This window comes from Hipposideros armiger, unplaced genomic scaffold, assembly GCF_001890085.2.
Source record: "Hipposideros armiger isolate ML-2016 unplaced genomic scaffold, ASM189008v1 scaffold_0, whole genome shotgun sequence".
Classification (NCBI taxonomy): Eukaryota; Metazoa; Chordata; class Mammalia; order Chiroptera; family Hipposideridae; genus Hipposideros; species Hipposideros armiger.
Window position 1 is genome coordinate 3,003,859 of NW_017731350.1, and position 20,791 is coordinate 3,024,649.

At 38.4% G+C, this 20,791-nt stretch overlaps 2 protein-coding genes across 3 annotated transcripts in view; one reads left to right on the forward strand and one right to left on the reverse strand.

Moving 5' to 3' along the window:
- The window catches only part of HADHB (hydroxyacyl-CoA dehydrogenase trifunctional multienzyme complex subunit beta), a 29,768-nt gene extending 21,448 nt beyond the window's left edge, over positions 1 to 8,320 (reverse strand). Inside the window, exons 1-4 of the mRNA XM_019643329.1 lie at positions 8,220 to 8,320; positions 2,067 to 2,141; positions 1,915 to 1,959; positions 322 to 421 (exon numbers count right to left, since the gene is read on the reverse strand). Coding sequence (XP_019498874.1) covers positions 322 to 421; positions 1,915 to 1,959; positions 2,067 to 2,133 — 212 coding nt within the window. The 5' untranslated portion in view covers positions 2,134 to 2,141; positions 8,220 to 8,320. The remainder of the gene's footprint in view (positions 1 to 321; positions 422 to 1,914; positions 1,960 to 2,066; positions 2,142 to 8,219) is intronic.
- Positions 8,321 to 8,527: 207 nt separating this feature from the next.
- The window catches only part of HADHA (hydroxyacyl-CoA dehydrogenase trifunctional multienzyme complex subunit alpha), a 37,031-nt gene continuing 24,767 nt past the window's right edge, over positions 8,528 to 20,791 (forward strand). Inside the window, exons 1-7 of one of the 2 annotated variants that reach the window (XM_019643132.1) lie at positions 8,528 to 8,698; positions 11,466 to 11,504; positions 15,150 to 15,191; positions 15,285 to 15,355; positions 16,675 to 16,808; positions 19,210 to 19,348; positions 20,628 to 20,747. In XM_019643132.1, the coding sequence (XP_019498677.1) occupies positions 8,632 to 8,698; positions 11,466 to 11,504; positions 15,150 to 15,191; positions 15,285 to 15,355; positions 16,675 to 16,808; positions 19,210 to 19,348; positions 20,628 to 20,747 (612 nt within the window). In that variant the 5' untranslated portion in view covers positions 8,528 to 8,631. The remainder of the gene's footprint in view (positions 8,699 to 11,465; positions 11,505 to 15,149; positions 15,192 to 15,284; positions 15,356 to 16,674; positions 16,809 to 19,209; positions 19,349 to 20,627; positions 20,748 to 20,791) is intronic. The other variant, XM_019643219.1, reaches the window with a different exon arrangement.

A 20,791-nucleotide genomic window follows, 5' to 3' on the forward strand; every position in this document is an offset into this window, starting at 1 on the left:
TCTGTTTTAATTTCATGAAAATGTTACCCATGTTAGTCCATTAACAACAATATGACCTACTGGGTTACATTTAGAAAAACCACTTTTCAAAGTACCTTAAAGAAGGAATAAATAAATTATGTGGGGTGATGAATGTGTTAATTAATTTGATTGTGGTAATCATTTCACGATGTATACATATATTAAACCATCACATTATACACCTTTTTTAAAAGATCATGTTGTATAACTAAATAGATATACTTTTTATGTGTCAATAACACCTCAATAAAGCTAAGGGGGGAAAAAATGAAAAAAATAACACAATCATTTCATACTTACGAAGTGCCTGACAGCAAAAATGGAATGCGAACACCATCCACCACCACCACATTTCTTATATTGGTTTTGGTTAAGGTTTTCTTCGATTTGGTCTGGGCAGCTTTAAGACAAAGTTCAAATAAGTTAGTTAAAATATATGAAGTCAGATGACTTTTTACATTTTTACAGACAGACATTCTAAGAAGAATTACATCATTCAATGACAAGTTCTTTTTGTCATTTACCAAACCACTTCAATATATATTTTTTCAAAAAGGCTAAGAAACTGACCAGCATTTACAAGTTTCCAAATAATATTTAAGGTAAATACAGAGATTATATCTAATGGTGAGGATATTTATGCCATTAATAAAATTGTTTCTTTTAATCGAGAGTTTGACAATCACACTAAAAGCAACCAATTTGACACATAAGTCTGTCCTTAGGAATCTAAGCAAAGAAGCAAAGAGAAACGCCAATTAGTTGAAGCTGAAAGGATGCCATGAGGAGGAACCAAGTTTTTGCTGCCCCATAACTCTGGTTTACAAATGACTTTAGTTTACTAGTCTGTCTTAAAGCTGATCATGGACTGTGGTACCTAGGTTCAAATTAACTGAAACATTAATTCTATTCTGTTTAGATTGTTTTGATGTTCATATTTTGAACAGTCACTCACTTAACAACATGCTAGGAATGTTAGGCATCTACTAAAATAATGAGACTCTGTCAGGTTAACAAAACCAGAATTACTAGTGTTTTAGACAAAGAAAGAAACTAAAGCACCGGAAAGTAAAGTGACCAGTTGAAGGCCACACTGCTCAGAAAGAGGTATAATTGAAACAGAGTAGAGGTCTTCTGAATACTGGTAAGGTGCATTTTCTATCAAGTTATTATCCAAGTAGAAATACCATAATAAAACCCAAATCAGAAGTCATAGGCCAATACAGGACCTAGCACGGAGATAACAGTATGAACTTGTCAGGGTGTTTTTAGCACTAGCCACTGAAGATACACACCTACCTGCATCAGGTTCTGCAAAAGTGTGTATTCAACAGTGAAAAAGTCTAATTCACTGGATTTACCGAGGGTCTAAAATACCACATAAAAATCAACACATTTCCTTACTTTTTCATTTTATATTGACCAAACAACCTTCTTTTACTACCCAGTTCCCTAGTCACCCTTATTTCAGGAATGGGTCCTGTTGTATATGGGACAGAAAGACATTCATTAATACAGAAGCCTAAATCTAACTGCAGATTTAAAATGTTAACTTTCGGCAACAAAACAGTCTTAAGAGTGTAAACTAATCATCTCCAGGCCTGACAGCCAGCAGGTGAATAACCGAGCAGCAAGGTTCACGGAGCCTTCATGACTCCACCAGACCCCAAATCCCAGAAAGCAGCCTCCTGTTCACACCCTCGAGCCCAACCCTACACGATGTAATACCACTACTGATTGGCCTTACGTTATTTTAATCTGAAAGCAATAGTGATGTTCATGTTGCTCATAAAAGGGGGAAACTTAGCAAATTAGTTTTGGTTTTCATTCAGAATTCACAAATCTAGAATCTAACATTTAAATCAGAAATGCTTATTTTACAAATTACTGTACCTGGGGCAGCTCGTAGCTGGGAGGAACAGCTCAGGGGTCTTACATCTGGAAGATAAAATAAAGTTTACAAAAAGCAATACAATTCAATGTCTGTGTAAAATGCTTATAAATCCAAATGTAGTGTTAAAAAAGAAAGAACAAATTAAACTTACAAAGTCCGAGGGCCCATTTTGATGTACTGGGAAGATTTTTAAAAGTGTAAGTCAAGATGGAAGCCATTCTGAAATCTAAAAAGGAAAGAACAAAAATATATCCTGTGTTATCTGAACAATCTGTAGCTTATATTGTAGCCTATGATCTCTGATAACCTCATCCATGGCTACTATGAAATACTGTAAAATGTAATCTATTACCAACTATTCTCCTCTAATAATAATAATATAACTACATTGACATAGCTTTCATAGTATGCAAATCACTATTGTAACATCATCTTATCCAATCTTCAATGACCTATGGAGTTGGCATGATTATTACACCCTCTGTAAGAGATGTGAAAACTGAGGCATACAGGGATTCAGTCACTTGCCCAAAGATCCACCGTTAGTAAGAGGCAGAGATGGAATTTGAAGCCGGACAGTCTAGCTCAAGTTTACGCTTTTCTCTAGAGCCAAAGGAGTAGAGACATTACTGGGCATGATCATGAAGCCACCAGTGTTCATTTCCTGATTTTGAAGTTTGTACTGTGATTTTGTGGAATGTTTGTATTTGAAGGGAATACACACTGAAGTATTCAAGGACAGTGCAGTAGAATGTCAGCAACTTACTTTCAACTGCTCTAAGAAAAAAAAAGTTCATGTACTGCACTTACTACTTTTTTATAAGCTTGATATTGTCTCAAAATAATAAAAAATATTAAAACCCTATACATTAAAAATATTTAAAATATATTAACCATTTCCCTACATTTCTAAAAATGAATTCCTACAATCAGTAAAAAAAGAAATGGGCAAAGGATATGAACAATCTATTCACAAAAATGGAAGTACAAATAGCTCTTAGATACATGAAAAGATGTTCAATCTCATTCATAAGAGAAATATAAATTAAAACCACACAGAGATACACTATTTGACCTGTCAAATGGACAAAGACTCCAAGGTTTGATATATATTGTGTGGTAAGATTATACACAAATAGGCACTCTCATATACTGTATAAATTTGTGCGATCCCTACGGAAAGTAATCTGGGTATTAACTGTCAAAACTGCAACTGCACCTAACTTCTGATCCAGCCATTCCACTTCCATGTTTTTACTTCATGTATGTTACTTACACACATGTGACAAGACCTATGTTATCACTATCTATAATAGTAAAAGATTGTAACAAATAAGGAATTGGCTAAGTAAACCATGCGACGACCACCTGATAAAATATTATCCAGCTAAAAAGACAGGGAAGTTATGTACGAATATGGTGCCATTTCTAACCTGTATTAAGTAAAAAAAGCAAGGTGCAAAATAGTGTGTACAGCTGCTATCATTCGTGTTAAAGAGAAGAAAAATAATTAATATACACATATCCTTGTATCTGTATAAAATATCCTTGAAAGTAGAAATAAAATGTCAAAAATAAAGACTGGCAAGAATGAAGGAAACTGAGTAACTAGGGGACCGAGTATAAGGAAGGCTTGTCATTGTACTTTTGTACTTTTCTCAATTTTGAAACATGTTTTAACTTAAAAAAAAAAAAAAAGATAAGAATGAATGGACAAGATTTGCCTATGAAGGCTGTGGAAGCCAGCCTCTGAGATAGCCAATAAAATCATCTCCACCTTTTGGAATTCCTACCCTCCCACAGTTGGTCTGTGTAAACAGAATATGTCAGCAGTGTTGGTATGCCACTTCTGAGATTAGGCTATAAGAAAGACTGCAACTGCAGTCTTGGCCTCTCTCTTAGATGACGCACTCCGAATGGAGGAAGCCAGCTGGCTCATCTCCCCTAGAGCCAGCCCTATGAAGAGGCTCACATGGTGAGGAACTGCTGCCACCTGCCAACAGCCATGTGAGTGAGCTGGGAAGTAAATCCTCTAGTGCAGCAAGCTTTCAGATGATGATAGCCCTGGCCAACATTCTGACTACAGCCTCATGAGAAACTCGAAGTTAGAACAACACAGCTAAGTCACCCCAGAAACAGTATGAGATAATAAATTTTTAATGTTTTAAACTGCTACAGTTTGGGATCATTTGTCTCACAAATACAATAGATAATACAAAAGCCTTGTTTAACTTCTCTTGGGTAAAAAGAGGATGTCCCATGGCTTCAAAAAGAAAAGAAAAAAAAATCACATTTTTCCGAATACGTGGATTGGAAAGAGATGAAGGAATTTAGGCTCACCAGCCCAGGGATATTCAAGGGATTCTCTGGCCAGGGAACACCCCTGGCCCATGAGATAGGCAACCACTATTTCCAGAAGCTACATACTCGTATGATGCCACATGAGTCTGGGATATAAGCTTCCTTAAGTAAAGTTCATCATGAAATAAAATTCACAAAAATAGTCAAGAAAATGTTGACAAAGAAAAAGGGAGACCTTGCTCTAATAGATATGAAAACTTACTATACAACACCAGTAATTAGGCGGTGCAATTATGGCACAGAAATAAATGAAACGACAACAGAACAGGATGTAACAAGTTCAGAAGCATACTCACTCATGTGTATGAGAATTCCATATATAATAAAAATAACATTTCAAATAAGAGAGAGAAAGATGAATTATTCAATAGATTTGTTGGGGAAATGGCTAACCATTTGCAAAAAAAAATTAGGTTCACAACACACACCATAAGTACAAATAAATTCCAGATGGATTAATCCAAATATATATATTTTGAACTATAAAAATACTAGAAGAGGATATCAAAATATTTTCTATAATCTTAGATGGGGAAAGGTTTCCAACATATGGCACACAACCCAGAGGCCATAATGGAAAAAGAACTACTAATGGATCTTATTAGATACACATTTACAATATCTAACAGCAAAAGATACTAAAATAAGTTAAAAGGCAAACAACAGATTCAGAGAAAATGTTCAACCTAAAAATAAAAACTATTGTAATTAAAGCAAGGTATCATTTTGGGCTTATTGGATTGGAAAAAATTAAAAACATGGTTAATATACAATTCTAGTAAGAATGGATCTATTTAGGCATTTCTACATACAGTTGATAGAAGTGTAAATTGCTAAGGCCTTTTTTGAAGGCAATTTTCAGTTACCTATTTAAATTTGAATTGTGAATTTCTAAGCCCAGTAATTTTTCTTACTGGTTTTTAACTGATAGAAATATTCAAGATGTGTGTGTAGCATACATTGATCTCTAGCCTATAGTAATACTTGAATGTTCATTCTAGCATTGTTTGCATTCGTGGAAAACTGAAATTAATCTAAATAAATGCACATCCGTAGACAATGGTCAAATAAGTTATATTACAAACATACTGTGGACTGTGCAGCAGTTTGGAAAGAAAAATGAAACATCATGACATACACGTATAGATTACATGGAAAGATATCCACAATACACTATATTAAATGAAAAAGCAAGCTGCAAGAGTTTGTATAGTAAGACTCCATATGGAGAGGGAAGGAGGAAGGGAGGGAGAGAAAGAAAGAGAGAAAAAGAGAGAGAGAGAGAGAGAGAGAGAGAGAGAGAGAGAGAGAGAGAAGTCCATAAAGCTAAGTCTATATATGAAAGGGATAAAGAAGGGCTTTCATTTTATATTCTTCTGTCTTCTTAAATTTTTCTTATAATGAGCATTTTATTTTTTACGTACAGTATAATTCTAGTTTTATTTAAAATCTACATATATTAATATTTATATAGATATATAAAAATATACAAATGCATAAAAATGTTCAGAAAAACACATAGCAAAATGTTAATAGTAGTTATCTCTGGGTGGTAGAATTATAGGTATACTTTTTAGACTTATCTGTAGTTTCTGAAAAAAATTACTAGAACATATATTCCACCAATAATTAATGAAAAAATAGGGAGAAATTTCAAAAGAGGGACTAAACAAACGACCCTATGGGAGGGTTGACCCTTACTGTCACAGGCTCTAAGCTTTAGGAAATAGACATTTTTGACTCAAGGATTTGGGGAGCATGGATACTCTACTGTAAGACAGGCTTGAATAGAATGTGGAACTTTGGAAAGATGCACAAAGTTACGGGTACTTGAGAACACGAAAAAGGGGGACTAAAGGGACTTCGCAAGTAATGAAAACAAGATGGATTAGCTCCAACAGTTCATGATTACAACATCATTAAGACACAACATAAAGGTTAAGAGCACAGTCTCTAAAGCCAGACTGTCTAAATCCAAATCCTAGCTCCACCCTAGTTGTATGACCTTCAAGTTACCTAACCTTTCTGTTTTAGGATTAAGATATAGATCATTCATCTGTAAAACGAATCTGTAAGATACAGCTAATTCCATTACCTACCTCAAAGGGTTGTTGTGAGGAATAACTAAATACACACACACACACACACACACACACACACACACACACACACAGCACTTAAGTAAAAAGTTTAAATAAAAAAATTATTGGGCCGGCCGAGTGGCGCGATGGTTAAGAACTGGCTTGGGATGCCAGAGGGCCAGTGACACTCCCCTTCACAGCTAAGATGCTGAACAACAGCTCAACCTGGAGCTGGGCTGCCGAGAGTCACCAGCGACGGCGTAGGCTGCAGCCCCTGTGGCAGTGGGTTGCCATGGGCTACTGTGTGTAGCCAGCAGCCAGCGTGAGCGGCCAGCAGCCGCCGTGAGTGGCCATCCAAAAACCGGCGACGGATGTGCCTCGCCCGGGAAGAGCGCAATGATGGTGCCAACTTGGGCCAGTGAAGCAACGTCCTCCACAACTAGACTGAAGAACAAAAGGACAGCAATTTGTCTGTTCATCTTCCCCCAATTCCCCAGGGCTGTTCCCATCCCCCCCCCCAATTCCCCAATTAAAAAAAAATATTTAAAAAAACTTATTACAGTAAAGGACACATTGCCATTAATCCCCCTCAAAAATATTCCCCCTCACTTCAAACACACTTATCCCATCATTCTTGCCACTTTCTGAAGCAGTCCTGGAAGTCCTCTTTCGTGAGTGTCTTTAGTTGCGCTGTCATGGCTGCCTCGATGTCCTGAATAGATTCAAAACATTTACTGTTCATGGTCATTTTGACTTTGGGGAAGAGCCGGAAGTTGCACGGTGCCAGATCTGGTGAACAAGGTGGATGAGGACCCACCGTAATGTTTTTATTTGACTGAAATCGCCATATACCAGAAGCGATGTGTAACACGGAGCATTGTCATAATGGAGGATGATTTACGGCACACTTTAAAACACACCTTCTCTCAACTGTAGCTCACCGCAGGTGACACTTGTCACACACTGTCACACACTGTTACCAAGGTTCGACGCAAGGCTTCCCATATTGAAAATCCCTGCCTTTCCGTTGGATGGCACTCAGCAGCAGCATTCACTATAATCCGTGTCACACATCGCTTCTGTTACAGCAGTTTCTGTCAAATAAAAACATTATGGTGTATCCTCATCCATCTTATTCACCGGATCTGGCACACTGCGACTTCTGGCTCTTCCCCAAAGTCAAAATGACCACGAAAGGTAAACGTTTTGAATCGATTCAGGACACCAAGGCGGCCAGCCACAAACAGCGCAACTAAAGACACTCTAGTCCTATTTCTACCACCTGTGGCCATGAGTCAACTCACTCACTGATTCATGGGCTTCAGTTTCCTCACGGATAAGGTGAAGGGGATGAATGACCAGGTGAATGGCCAGGTCCCTTCCGGGTTAGAAAAGTCTCAGAAGCACTGGGTCTCCGAACAGGATGGAGGAACGTCTCCTCCGCCCACACTCGAGGCCCGAGAGGGAGAGGTCACAGGGCCGAGTCCCACCCTTGGTAGCAGGAATCGGGGTAAACCCGTGGGCCCGTCCTGAATCTCTTTAGCCGCTGACCTGACTCCTAGCAAAACAAGTTAAACAACAAACAACAGCAAACACACACACGCGCGCGCTAACAGTTCGTTCACTTGCGGTGATAAAAGACACAGGTGGACGCTACAGACACAACGGCAGCCGAGTCACTTCACCAATTTCTTTGGCATTGGGAGACCTTGTCCATACAGCTTCCTTCATCTCCATCGAACTCCACTCCCCTAGGGAGGGGAGGCAGCCGCAGGCAGTGGGGCAGTACGTGCGAAACCAGTGCACAAGTCAAGCCGAGGGAGAAAGGCCAGGAGGAAAGCAGAGCGCAAGCACAGCCTCACCTGCGTTCGCGTCCGCTCAGGCTCCGGCTGCTCGCAAAGGTTACGACTCGAGCGCCAAGCAAGACTCGACTGGCCCAAGGGGCGGGTCCTGCCGGGAAAGCGCCCCCCACGTCGCTCGAGGCTTACGCAGGCTTCGCCGGCCCTGCGGCTGCCCACGGGCCGCCTGACTGGAAAACCCGGCTCTGAGCCCCTCCTCGACGGGCCCCCTTCCTTCCAGCGCTGAAGGAGTCCTTTCCGCCCCGTTAGCCGGAAGCGAAGGGCGGGGTTAAGGGGCTGGCAGCTGCTCAACATCGGGGGTTTTAGTCAGGCAGTACGTCGGGCTCCTGTCTGGGGCCAGGCCGCGGGAAGAAAAGTCTTCGGGTGGGCCGCCGGCACTACAAGCGCTTTCCACTTTCGTCCTCTTGTGATCAAGATGGTGGCCTCCCGGGCAATTGGCAGCCTCAGCCGCTTCACTGCCTCCAGGACACTCCGCTGCCCAGGTGAGGCCTGGCTGAGGGCACCCCGGAGCCCCTGGCACAACTCCTGCGGAGACTGGGGTGACCTCGGACCCGCGTCTCCCACTTGCTGCCACCTTCCTGTCCCCGCCCGGGGCCCCAGCCCTGGATCAGGGGGGAGAGATGCTGCCCTGAGACCCGTGTCCTTGTGAAGGCACTGTCACTTCCTCTCTCACGACTCCCGAGTCCTGCAGCGATTTCAGGCGCCCTAATTCCTAACATTTCTGAGTCCTGTCCACCGGCCTGGCACTTTCCGCTAGTCTTCCCGTCTCACTTCTGGGCTCACGCCCCTCTTACTTTCTTTAATGATGGCCTCGGACCTGTCCCTACTAGATCGGGAGTTCCAGAACTGGGACAGTACAGTCTGTCACATCTTTGTGGCTTCGCGGCAACTTGCCCGTAACAGAGCTAGCTATCTTAAAGCTTCTTGGATGAAATTAACCCGTCTTGTAAATTATTGCCACTGCCTGCTCCTTTCCCTCAAAACCAGTTTTTACCACATTTTTTAATACGGGGCTCAACTCTTGCTGTTCGAGTGATTCCAGTGTGAACATATAGTAATATGTTGAATTTCAAGGGGAGGTTCTGCATCTTGCTCCAAGAAACGTTCTTAAAAATACGCAAACGTGTGTATCTTCAGGAATGAAATGTTAGATGATTTTAAGAACTATTTCTGATCTTGTTCCTGACGACACCCAGTTAGCTTGCATTAGCTATATTATATTTTAATCCTCAAACTGGCCGTGAAAGTGGGTGATTGTGGAAAATTAAGTCTTTTCCTCCCATCTAAAATCTATAAGGTGAAATGTGACTTTTTTATTGCATGTTGTCCTTAACACCGGTTACTTAATTAGAAATTTAATTTGTAATATATCCTGCACCACTGATTTTATGCTGAATTTAGACAGGTAGCTGGAGTCTCTCTTTAGGAGATTAATTTTGAATAATTCTTTTTCTGCTTTCTTATTTCAACCACTGTTTTTAGTTTCCATGGCATTGCTCTGTGTGTGTGTGTGTGTGTGTGTGTGTGTGTGCCAACCCTATCACAAAAAATTGAAATGTTGTAAAGATTGAGGAAAGGGATTAAGAGAAAAGAATCACCCATTCTCTTACTACTCAACATGTTACCTTACAGTTTGTTTTGTTTCCTGTTCTCTGCATTTATGGTTTAATACTTTAGAAAAATCAGATGTATATTTTTGAACTTGAACCTGCACTGGTTTTAAGGTACTTCTTATGGAGTAGCAGCTGGTGTAATACTGAGTTGATAGTCAGGTCATGTGGTTTCTAGTCACTAACTGTGTGACTTTGGACAGATACCTTAACTGGGTTTTATTTTCCTCAATAGTACAATGAATGATTGAGACTATGACTTGACTTTGAAATGAGAAATAGTATGACAGAGCAATTAGGAACACTAGATTTGGAGTCAGACTTCTGGGTTTGAATCTGGTTCTGCCTTTTACCCTCTGGTGACCTTGAGCAATTAATTTCCATGTCTGTTCTCATTTATGAAATGGAGAATAAGCCCACCTTGTGAGTTTTAAAGGAATTATTTATAGCAGATTTTCATGGAGTAAGTGCTCGGTAAATGTTAGCTATTACTAACTCCTGCCCCGAAGAATTATGATTCTGTATATCTCAGAATTTTTAAAAGTAATTTTTACATTTTATCCATGTAATTAAAAGTTACAAGCTTAGTTTTTCTATTTTTTTATATTGAAATATATACAAATTTATCTATATATTGCATTATGTTTTCACCAGTAAGAAAATATAGCTCATTATAGTTATTGCCCCTTCTAATAGTAATTTATACATTTTGAAAAAAAATGTCTAGAAAGTGAATTTAAAATTACTTGCATGCCAGTATTGCCATTTATTTATTTATTTATTTATTTATTTATTTATTTATTTATTTATTTAATTCAAGTTGACGTTCAATATTTTATATTAGTTTCAGGTGTACAGCATGGTGGTTAGGCATTTACAAAGTAAAGCAGGATTGCCATTTAGACTCAACAGATTGGTCCTTCACCCTGAAGTTTGGTTCTAAGGCATTGCCAAACATCTAATGAGATTATGACATTTACTGGTAGATGATTAAATTCTCTTGAAACCAATTTCTAATTCTTGAAGTTTTCGCCCATTCTTCCTCTACAAGTGCTAAATTCTGAGTATGACTGTCAAATGAAACTCATATCTTGACCAAAATATCTTAATTTCCACTCCTACCCTAAATCTAAATTCCTAATTATGTAAGTGGTAAAATAATTTTGTAGGAAATGGGCTAGAGGCAAATACTTTAGAAGATGGTGTATATTTAAATTTAACTCTCACTTCCTTAATCCTATCCCTTCCTTGATCCTAGCCTTTTGAATATTGAGAACTGTTGACTGTTACAACGAAAGTAACATTTTCCTATTTGCAATTTGTGTCAGCATAATCTAACTCTCTCTACAGCTGTAGAGTTAGGTCTCCTAGGTATCTTCTTGAGTTCAGTTATTAAAGTGATATAAGAAGTGGGAGAAAGGTTTCTCTTTCTTTTTCTGGCACCATAGATATAGGTTAAAGTTCACCCAGCTGCTCCAGCATGAGTGCTGCCGATTAGTTAGTAGGTAAGGCTAGATTCCAAAAGCAAAGCTACGTTGTACTCCAACTCGATTTAGTTGACTGAAGTTTGGAATTCTTTTTCAGATATGTTTGTACATGTACTGATTTTTCTCTTTGTTTTTTGCCTCCCTCTATTTAGAGCAGGTTTTGTGTGTGCATATGGGTGTGTGCAGCAAAGGTAGGTTAGTGGGTAAGAGTTTACAATGGCTTAATCTATAAGCTAAACCAATCTGTTTTCTCAAGTATTTGGTTTTGAAATTGCAACATACTTATGTATATATTATGTTTCTTTTGTTTGTTTGGTTTTCTTTGTCAGTTTTTCCACCCCATCTCCCCACCACTCTGTATTCCCAATCAGTCCATTCCCACTTGAACACTCTTTACCCAGTTTCAGCTATAATAGAATTGCCCATTCCCTGGCTTCCCTCCCACTGGACTTTCTACTTTACAGGCAAACTTCTTTTTATGCCAGGCCTACTTTCACCTCTCATTTAGCTCTGCTGACTGGGAACTGGTTCTTCCCAGATATCATATCATCTACTGCCATAGAATGTAAGCTCCACAAAGACAGGGATTTTTGTCTTTGTTCACTCCAAATGCCTAGAATGTGCCGCATATGGTAGGCTACAGTGACATTGTTTTTGTTGTTGAATGAATGACTGTGAGGTGATGTTGGAAGAAGTTACAGTTTAGTTGGGGTAATACCTGCTACAGATGCAGCAAGTAGAGAACAGAACATTAAATAATAAAGAGAAACATGTGGGCAGAGAAGGGAAAGATCATTGTAGATGGAATCTCAAGGGAAGGCTTTGCAGAAAAGGTTTTAGCAATGATACAAATGTAAAGAAGGAAGAGTGATAAATATAGATGATACAGATGGAAAAGCAAAGAAAGAAAGTATATCATTAGTGAAGGGGAGGCACTGGAGATTGAGGAGATGGCTGGCTTCTAAATGTACTTTGGAGTAGCATTTGACTTACAGAAACTTTTATAATCATTACATCACCTTTATTTCTATCTTTACAAGAGCACTGAAATGCACTAAGAGACTCGTTTATGATCGTACAGCTACTAAATGATAAACCTGGTGGTTGCACCCAAGTCTTTTCACTCTGGTGTCCTAAGTCTTTTCACTAAGAGGGCTGATTTGGATCACTTAAAGAAGGAATGCAGACAGAACCAGAGGTCACTCCACTGTGGTTTTGGTGCCGTCTACACAGTTTTCTTGTTTTAAATAACATTGCTTTGCCTTTCAAACCAGTATAAAACTGCTATTTTCTGTACCTTCTGTTCCCCTCCCTTAAAGAACTGCAGGATAGAGAGAAGGACGGAGGAAGCAATAGCCTTGGCTACTGCTATTGATGATCCTCTCCTAACCCTCTCCACAATCAGTGGGTTCTCCAAATCAGTGGTTCCTATGTGTCCATTTGTTATCCGTTTTAGTTACCTTTTTAAAAAGTACAGATTCTAAGGCCCAGCCCTCTAAAATTCTGTTTCTGTGACTCTAGGTTGTCTGTCATCCAGGAATTTATGAGTATATTTGAGCCTCCGTAACCGATTCTAATGCCCAACATAGTTCTGGAATCACTTTTCAATACTGTTATGGGAAATCCAGTCCAGTCGGATATGTCGAATAGTCTCGTGTGTAGTAGTTTAGCCATGTGTAATAAATAATTCCCCACTCCAGACGGGTCCCTGCCACCTGGTCAAATATAGACCATCCTAACTTGGGAATTTGGCATGGTTCTAAGGTTTGTGTCTAAATCAATCATATAGAAAATGCTTTTGGTAGAGTTGATGTTTAAAATTGCATTTAGAATATGACCATGATATAAAATGACCAAAATGGTTTGATTTTATTGTTCATTGCCCTTGATTATCATCACAGGCTAAGGCAAAGTCTTTTAGACTCTTGTTTGACATGCCTTGAATTCTGAAACAGATAAAGCTAGGGGATTTAGTGAATGAGAGAGTAGGCACAGAGAGAAATAAGCAGTCACAGGCTGGTAGAAAGGTTTAGTCACTGAGAGGTTGCTAGGGATTTTAACTTTCTTTTTTTAAAATAATAACACTCCTAAATTAGGCAGGCACTCCACACTCCTAAATTATGTTTGTGGATTCCAAGACCATATAGACCCTAATGTAGCCCAAATGCATTATATTTTGATGAAAGTTAGAAATAAAAAAGTTTCAATACTAGTAATAAGAATGAAATAATATTTGGGGAAAGCTGGTATAATTAGAGGAGATACATGAAGGAACCACTGGATATTATTCAAGTATTATTTCTTTATTATAGTTGTATTACTTTAAAACTTACACCTTTTCCTGGGTAGAAGTATTTCATGTGTACTGCTATTACAGTTGTCAATTATTAAGGGATGATTTGTTTTTATTTTTAGAACCAAAGAAAGAGGAAACTTTTTCCTAAGATAATTGGACAAGAGTTGGAAGATGTGTGTAGGGAGAAGAAATAAGAAGTTAAAGAGGTGCATAGAAGATATGATTTGAGATGAACAATGACTATGAAAGACAAGGGAAGAAAGAGAAGGGTGTTTTTTAAAAAGATGGAAGTTGTAATTTAGGGATAGTGACCCTATGCTCACCTCCAGAATTGTTTGGATACTACCTAGAGCAAGGTGTTTGGATGAGAGCAGGGCAAAGAAGACCCTTTAACGCTAGGAAAGAGGTAGAGTAACGCCCAGAACCAAGTTGGAATTCTTGCCTAGACTTTCCCAATGTTTCTTACCTTCTATCCAGAGTCCAGATTGAAAGACCCTCTGCTGGGACTTCTCTTGTGATTGCTTGTGCTCAAAAGATGATATCATTATGCTGGAGAGCCTCAGGTAGTGAAGTGGTTGGGAAAGAGGGGGGACAATGGCTGGTCTTTATTATCCTCAGGGTAGGAGCATTCTTGATGGAGTGTAATACAGACTTTTTAAGTTAGAAATGCTTAAAATAGCAAAGTGTGATGTAGACTGTTTCATTTATAATAGTCACTAGTGCCCCTTGATTTTACTTCTGATAACAATGGAAACTATCTGCCCCTAAAAATGCAAGAGGATGTGGCTGGAGGATGTGGTTGAGATATATTTGGAATACATTTGGAACTGACTTGATGGATTGCTTTGTAGATGATTTATTTCTTAGTATATACATTTCCTATTGCTGCCGTAATAAATTTCCACAAACTTAAAGTGTCTGAAACCATACAAATTTATTCTCTTACGGTTATGGATGTGAGAAATGAGTCTCACTGGGCTAAAATCAAAAGTGTTCGCAGGGTGTGTTCACTCTGGATGCTGTCTAAGAGAGAATCTTTCTTTTTTTTTTTTTTTGCCTTTTCTAGCTTCTAGAGGCTACCTGCATTTCTCAACTTCTTCAAAACCAGCAAAGTGGGACCAAGTCTTTCTCATGCTGCCATCTCTCTGGTTCTCTTTGTCTCTCTTTCTCATCCTTTGTGATTACATTGGGCCCAACTGGATGACCCAGAATGATCTCCCTATGTTAAAGAGTGAATTAACAGCCTTAAGTTCTATTTGCAACCTTAATTCCTCTTTGCCATATTAGCTAACATATTCACAGTTTCTGCAGATGTGGATACCTTTGAGGGGCCAGTCTTCTACCTACCACATTTAGTACCTAAATAATCATGAGCTGACACTTGAAACAAAAAAGATATGGTAGTGGTCACAATAATGGCCCAGAACACATTGTTCTGATTTTATTGTTGTTGTTATAAATTCCAGCTTTATTATCTATAACAGGTAATGCAGAAATTGTTTTGTAAAATAATTAATTTTGAAATACCTTTATCTTACAGGTTATATTTGTCGCTACTTTACAGGGTCTTCTGCTTTGCGGAGTAAGTGTAATTTCTTGTTGATGTGCTTACATTACTTTTTAGATTTATTTAGCAATAAACATGTTTACAAATAAACTTTCCTTTTCTTTTTAGCCAGAACCCATATTAACTATGGAATCAAAGGGGATGTGGCAGTTGTTCGAATTAACTCACCCAATTCAAAGGTACCTACTTTAACTTGCTACAGCTTATTTCTACTAACTGCATCCATGAATCCAGTCCTGAATGGGAAAGAAATAAATCCACCAATCTGGCAGTAATCTTATCCGATGAACTTACAATTTTGATAGTTAAATTAGTTCGTTTGACAAATTGCCCAAGGAATGCAGTTTTCTGGAGCAGAGGTCCTGTTTAAGAATTCCTTCTAGTTGACCTTAGGTGTCAGATTAACATCAAGGATTAATAAAACTAGTCTTCTGTTACAGTATAGGATAATTACTTATTAGATGAGAGATGACTTACTAGGTAAGAACCAGAGTACAAGCTTTGTTTATAAGGATCAAAACTCACCTAACCCATCCTAACTATGAGGTTATTGAATCTGATTTCTTCATTACCTGCCTAACCTAAGTCGTTATTCGTAAATTAGCTGGGTTAAATGTGGTTGTTAAGCTTCCTGAGGGAATGTCTAGGTGCAGTTCACATTGGAGGTCGAGTTCGGTTCAAAGTGGAGCTTCATTTGTTTTTGACAACTTCAACAAAGCATGCAACATTAATCCAGTCTTTTGCCAAGAAGAGCTTTATTTCTGGAGTTCATAGTTTTCCCCTATCTAAAATTGGTGTAAAGATTTTATATTTCAGAAATCTTGTTACCAGAGGTCTAGATGAATAGGAGGACTTAGGTGGAAGCAAGTAACAACTATCATAAATTAAGGAAAATAAGAGACAGCCCCCCTTTCTAGAGTAAACCTTGGTACCCACTGACCAGTGATTCAAACTTAAGATACTTTTTCAGAATTTTGTAAGTTGAACACTTTTCCTGAACACACACAACAGGCATGTGTTGCTTCATAGTAGGAAATTTTAGATCTATGAAGAGAAAAATAACAATCATTCATACTCCAAACCCAAAGATAACCACTTTTAACATTTAATCCAGTATTTATGAAATTAAGATCATACTGTATGTCTAATTTTGATTCCTTTTTTCCCTTAATGTTACACAATTTTTTTTCCATGCCAATAAGTGTTTTTAGACTTATTTATAGCCTGCATATGATTCAAACTCTTAGGAATATGACCCCGAGTTCCTCCTTGGAGTAGACCTATTTTTAAAGGGAGGGATGCTTATAGTTGGTCAAAGCTGTCTGAATAGAAAGCTACCGGGTATTTGGTTTTTCTATTCCCTGCCTTTCTTTCTTGCTTCCAACAATATGTTTCTTCTGATAAACGTATTTCCTACAATCAGATAGCATCTGATGGTGATTTGCCCATCTGGTATTTCAAATTTAAACCCCTAGATTTATGTATTTTCTTTTGCCAGGTAAATACACTGAACAAAGAGCTACAATCAGAGTTCGTAGAAGTAATGAATGAAATCTGGGCAAGCGATCAAGTCAGAAGTGCTGTCCTTATCTCATCCAAGCCAGGCTGCTTTATTGCCGGGGCCGATATCAAGTAAGTTTTCATAAAGTTGATAAAAAAAAAGAGGGGTTTGTTGCTTAAGCCATATAATACTAAACATAACCTTTCCTTAAAGAAGTTGAAAGCAGTTCAGATTCCTATTCCAATTGAATAAAAAATGCTGTAAAATTGAACTAACAATGAGATGCCATTTAAAAGTTTGAAAAAATCATGTTAGCAAGGACTTAGGGAAGTGAGAAAGTTAATATGTTACTAGTAGGAATGCCAACTTGTATAGCCTCCTTGGAGAGCAATTTGGCAGCATTTAGTAAAACTGAAAATGCATGTATCATAAAATCTAGTGATGCCTCTTCTAAGTATATATGCTAGAGAAATCCCACTCTTTGTACAAGGATGTTCAGTCCTGTGTAGTTTAAAATAATGAAGAATTTGATACAATCTAAATGTCAGTCATTAGAGGAATGGATAAGTAAAACGTGGAACAGTCACATGATAAACTACTATAAAACAGTTCGAAGGGATTAACTAGATCCACACTATAATGCTAGAGTTCAAAAACATGTTAAGTTAAAAAAACAAAAGGAAAGTTGCAGAATGTTTTATACAGTATAAAGTTTTTATACAAAGGTGTTTAAACCATACATGAAATACTTCTTTATATTATTTATGGATACAAATATGTATGTAGTTGGTCTGGAAGGATATACTACAAACATGAAAATGGTTGTTTGATGGCAAATAAAGTGGCTGGTGGGACTTGAGGAGGTTGTCAGAGGCAACTTTACTGATGCTGCTAATATTTTCTTTTTTTAAATGGTAGAATATGCATATAAAACTTGTTTACAATTCTTTAAAGCACATATAAGGAGGAGAAATACATTAGTGTTAGTTTAATGGGCTAAAATCTTGACAATTGTTGATTATTTCAAAATATGGGTATTTGTTTTTCTTTGTACTTTAGGCAATAATAGCCAGTATTATAGGCTTAATGATTTGTACTTAAGGTGTTTGTTAATTTTTAAACCTTGTTCCACATTGTGTACCCTTTTCTGTTGATGTAATTAGGAACTTAAGTTCTATTTAACATTTAATTTTTAGAAAAAGCAAAATTTTTTGTATCAAGTGCTTTGTCTCCTAGCTCAGTTATTTGAGCCTAGTGAAATACTGATGTACCTACCTGGCAATAGCTACCTATATCCATAGGAAAATACTTGCAGCTTCCATGAGGCTAGCTGAGCAATTCCCAGCATATAAAATGACAGAAAACTAATTGTCTTTGGTCAAAAGTACAAAATTCATAGATTAAATATGTTCAGAAGCAGAATAAGTAGCAAATGAAATAAAACTGACATTAAAGGCCATTGATAACAACATTGTAACAGATCTTTTTTAATCACTAGGGGATCTGTTTATGTTTTAGATCCCTCTAAACAACTTGAAAGGTGTTCTTTTTTTCAATTACAGTTGACAGTCAATATTATTCTATATTAGTTTCAGGTGCACAGCATAGTGGTTAGACATTTATATAATTTATGAAGTGATGCCCCCTCCCCCATTAGTCTAATACTGACCTGGCACTATACATAGCTGTTGCAACATTATTGACTGTATTCTCTATTCTGTACTTTACTTTACATCCCCATGACTATTTTGTAACTACCGTACCAATTTGCGCTTCTTAATCCCTTCACCTTTTTCACCCAGCTCCCCCAGCAACCCCCCATCTGGCAACCATCAGTTCTGTGTATTTAAGAGTCTGTTTCTGTTTTGTTTGTTCGTTTTTACTTTGTTCTTTAGTTCCCAAATATGAGATCATATGGTATTTGTCTGTCTGATTTATTTCACTTAGCATAATACCCTCTAGGTTCATCCATGCTGTCACATTGAAAACTTTTTTTTTTCTGCCATTTTGATTGCTGTTTAATCTGAAAGCAATCTGATAGGAAAAATCTTTAATGTGATAGTAAAAGTATTTACCAGATGATTTTCTGCATGTACAGAGCGTTGTAATCTAATGATTTGTTACAGAAGTAAAAATAAAGTATGCAACACATTTTGTTTCATGGTCTCTGGATCCAGAAACTTAACAGTCTTATTGAGATGACGTCACTGATATTAGTGCTATCTGAGGCAGAACCAGTCTTTTTTTTTTTTTTTTTTCAGCTGAGTCATCCTGCCACCTGTTGGCAGCTCAGCTCAGGAATCGAACTGGCGACCCTGGTGCTCAGTGGTCGCACTCTTGAGCGAGCTCTTAACCAACTGAGCCACTCAGCTGGCCCCCTAGTACCATTCTTAAACTTCTGAGTATTTGAAGATTCACTAGCACATGCTGATATTTGATAAGATGAGGATATAGTAGATGAGGTATTCAACAAAATAGGCTATAGTTTCATCTTTGATTTTTTTCTGTTCTCCGCTTTCATGTTTACTGCAGCATGTTAGGCGCTTGCAAGACTGCTGAAGAAGTAACACAATTATCACAGGAAGGACAGAGAATGTTTGAGAAACTTGAAAAGTCCACAAAGCCTATAGTGGCTGCCATCAATGGATCCTGCTTTGGAGGAGGACTTGAGGTATAGATATAGTCCAAAGTCACTGTTGGGCTCATTGGTGGGATTAATCAGCTGTAAACCTTTAGGTTACTGTTTTTTATTTATATATTTTTTCCCCTGTTTAAGAACATTTGCCCTTTAATTTGCATTTAAAATCAGCTTTTTGTTTTTGGGGTTTTTTTTTTAATTAACAGAAATTTTATTGGGGAACAGTATGTTTTTCCAGGACACATTAGCTCCAAGTCAAGTAGTTATTTCAATCTAGTTGTGGAGGGTGCAGCCCTGTGGCCCATGTGGGAATCGAATTGGCAACCTTTGTGTTATGAGCCTGCGCTCTCACCACCTGAGCTAACCGCCGCCCCTAAAGTCAGTTTCTTTAAATATGTCAATTACAAGTTCTGAATAGTGACGACATAGTAGACGCAGCAGGTACTCAGTATTGGCTCCCATCCCTCCCCCTACCCCACTCCCCAGGCCTTGCTTCTTCCCTCAAGAAACAAATGAGCACTCTGCACTAAACAAAGGGCTCCTGGTGTCAAGTGTCTCAGGCCTGGATGCAGTTGGACAGAAAGTGATGAAAGCTCAGTAGCTTTCGTGACAAGACCCATGCATTTAACTATGCTCCAAGAATTCCAACGATTGTGCCCATACCCAACAGGCAGTACTTTAGAGGTAACATCAGTCATTTCCCCTGTGTACTAGCATCTTGGGGCTGGTTTCCACCACAGTCCATCCTCCCCCAGACCTGTAATCTGCAGAGGAAGCACAAAGGACCTGCTCCCCAAAGGCCATGATGCAGGAAGGAACAGAACTGCCTCTTCAGTCCACTTGCTTATACCAGTGGAATTTAAAAGCCTGAGTCAATCCACAGGAAACCTCCCTCACCTCAGTCTCTACCAGGCTCCAGTCCTGGGTTGTGACCTTCCCCAAATGCCATGAAATGCTAGAATCTGCTCTAAATGAGAACAATGGCTAGAATGGCTCCTAGCAACCTGGAAAGGTTGGCACAACCACAGCTGTGTGTGACTGTGCCAAAATGAGTTCTCGGAGGAGAATTAGCTTTCTTTTTAGTTATCAACTTCTGGATAAGTCTTAATCCTTATTCTCGTGGCATAGAGCATGTAAACCGAAGTGTGATGTTTTCATTTATAAGTTGAGAAAATTTGAAATAGATCTCTTAGTTCCCCCTGCTTCTGTGGGCACATTCCTGCTTTATAAGTAATGTTTAGACCCTCATAGATCCTAAGATGTTATAAAGTTACATTTTCTAACATTCTAATTTTCTTTCATTTGTTTGAAGCTTGCCATTTCATGCCAATACAGAATAGCAACAAAAGATAAAAAAACACTATTGGGTGTCCCTGAAGTGTTGCTGGGGATCTTACCAGGAGCAGGAGGCACACAGAGGCTTCCCAAAATGGTGAGTTTAAGACCCTCTCGTGAACCTTAGAACCTCATGCCCGT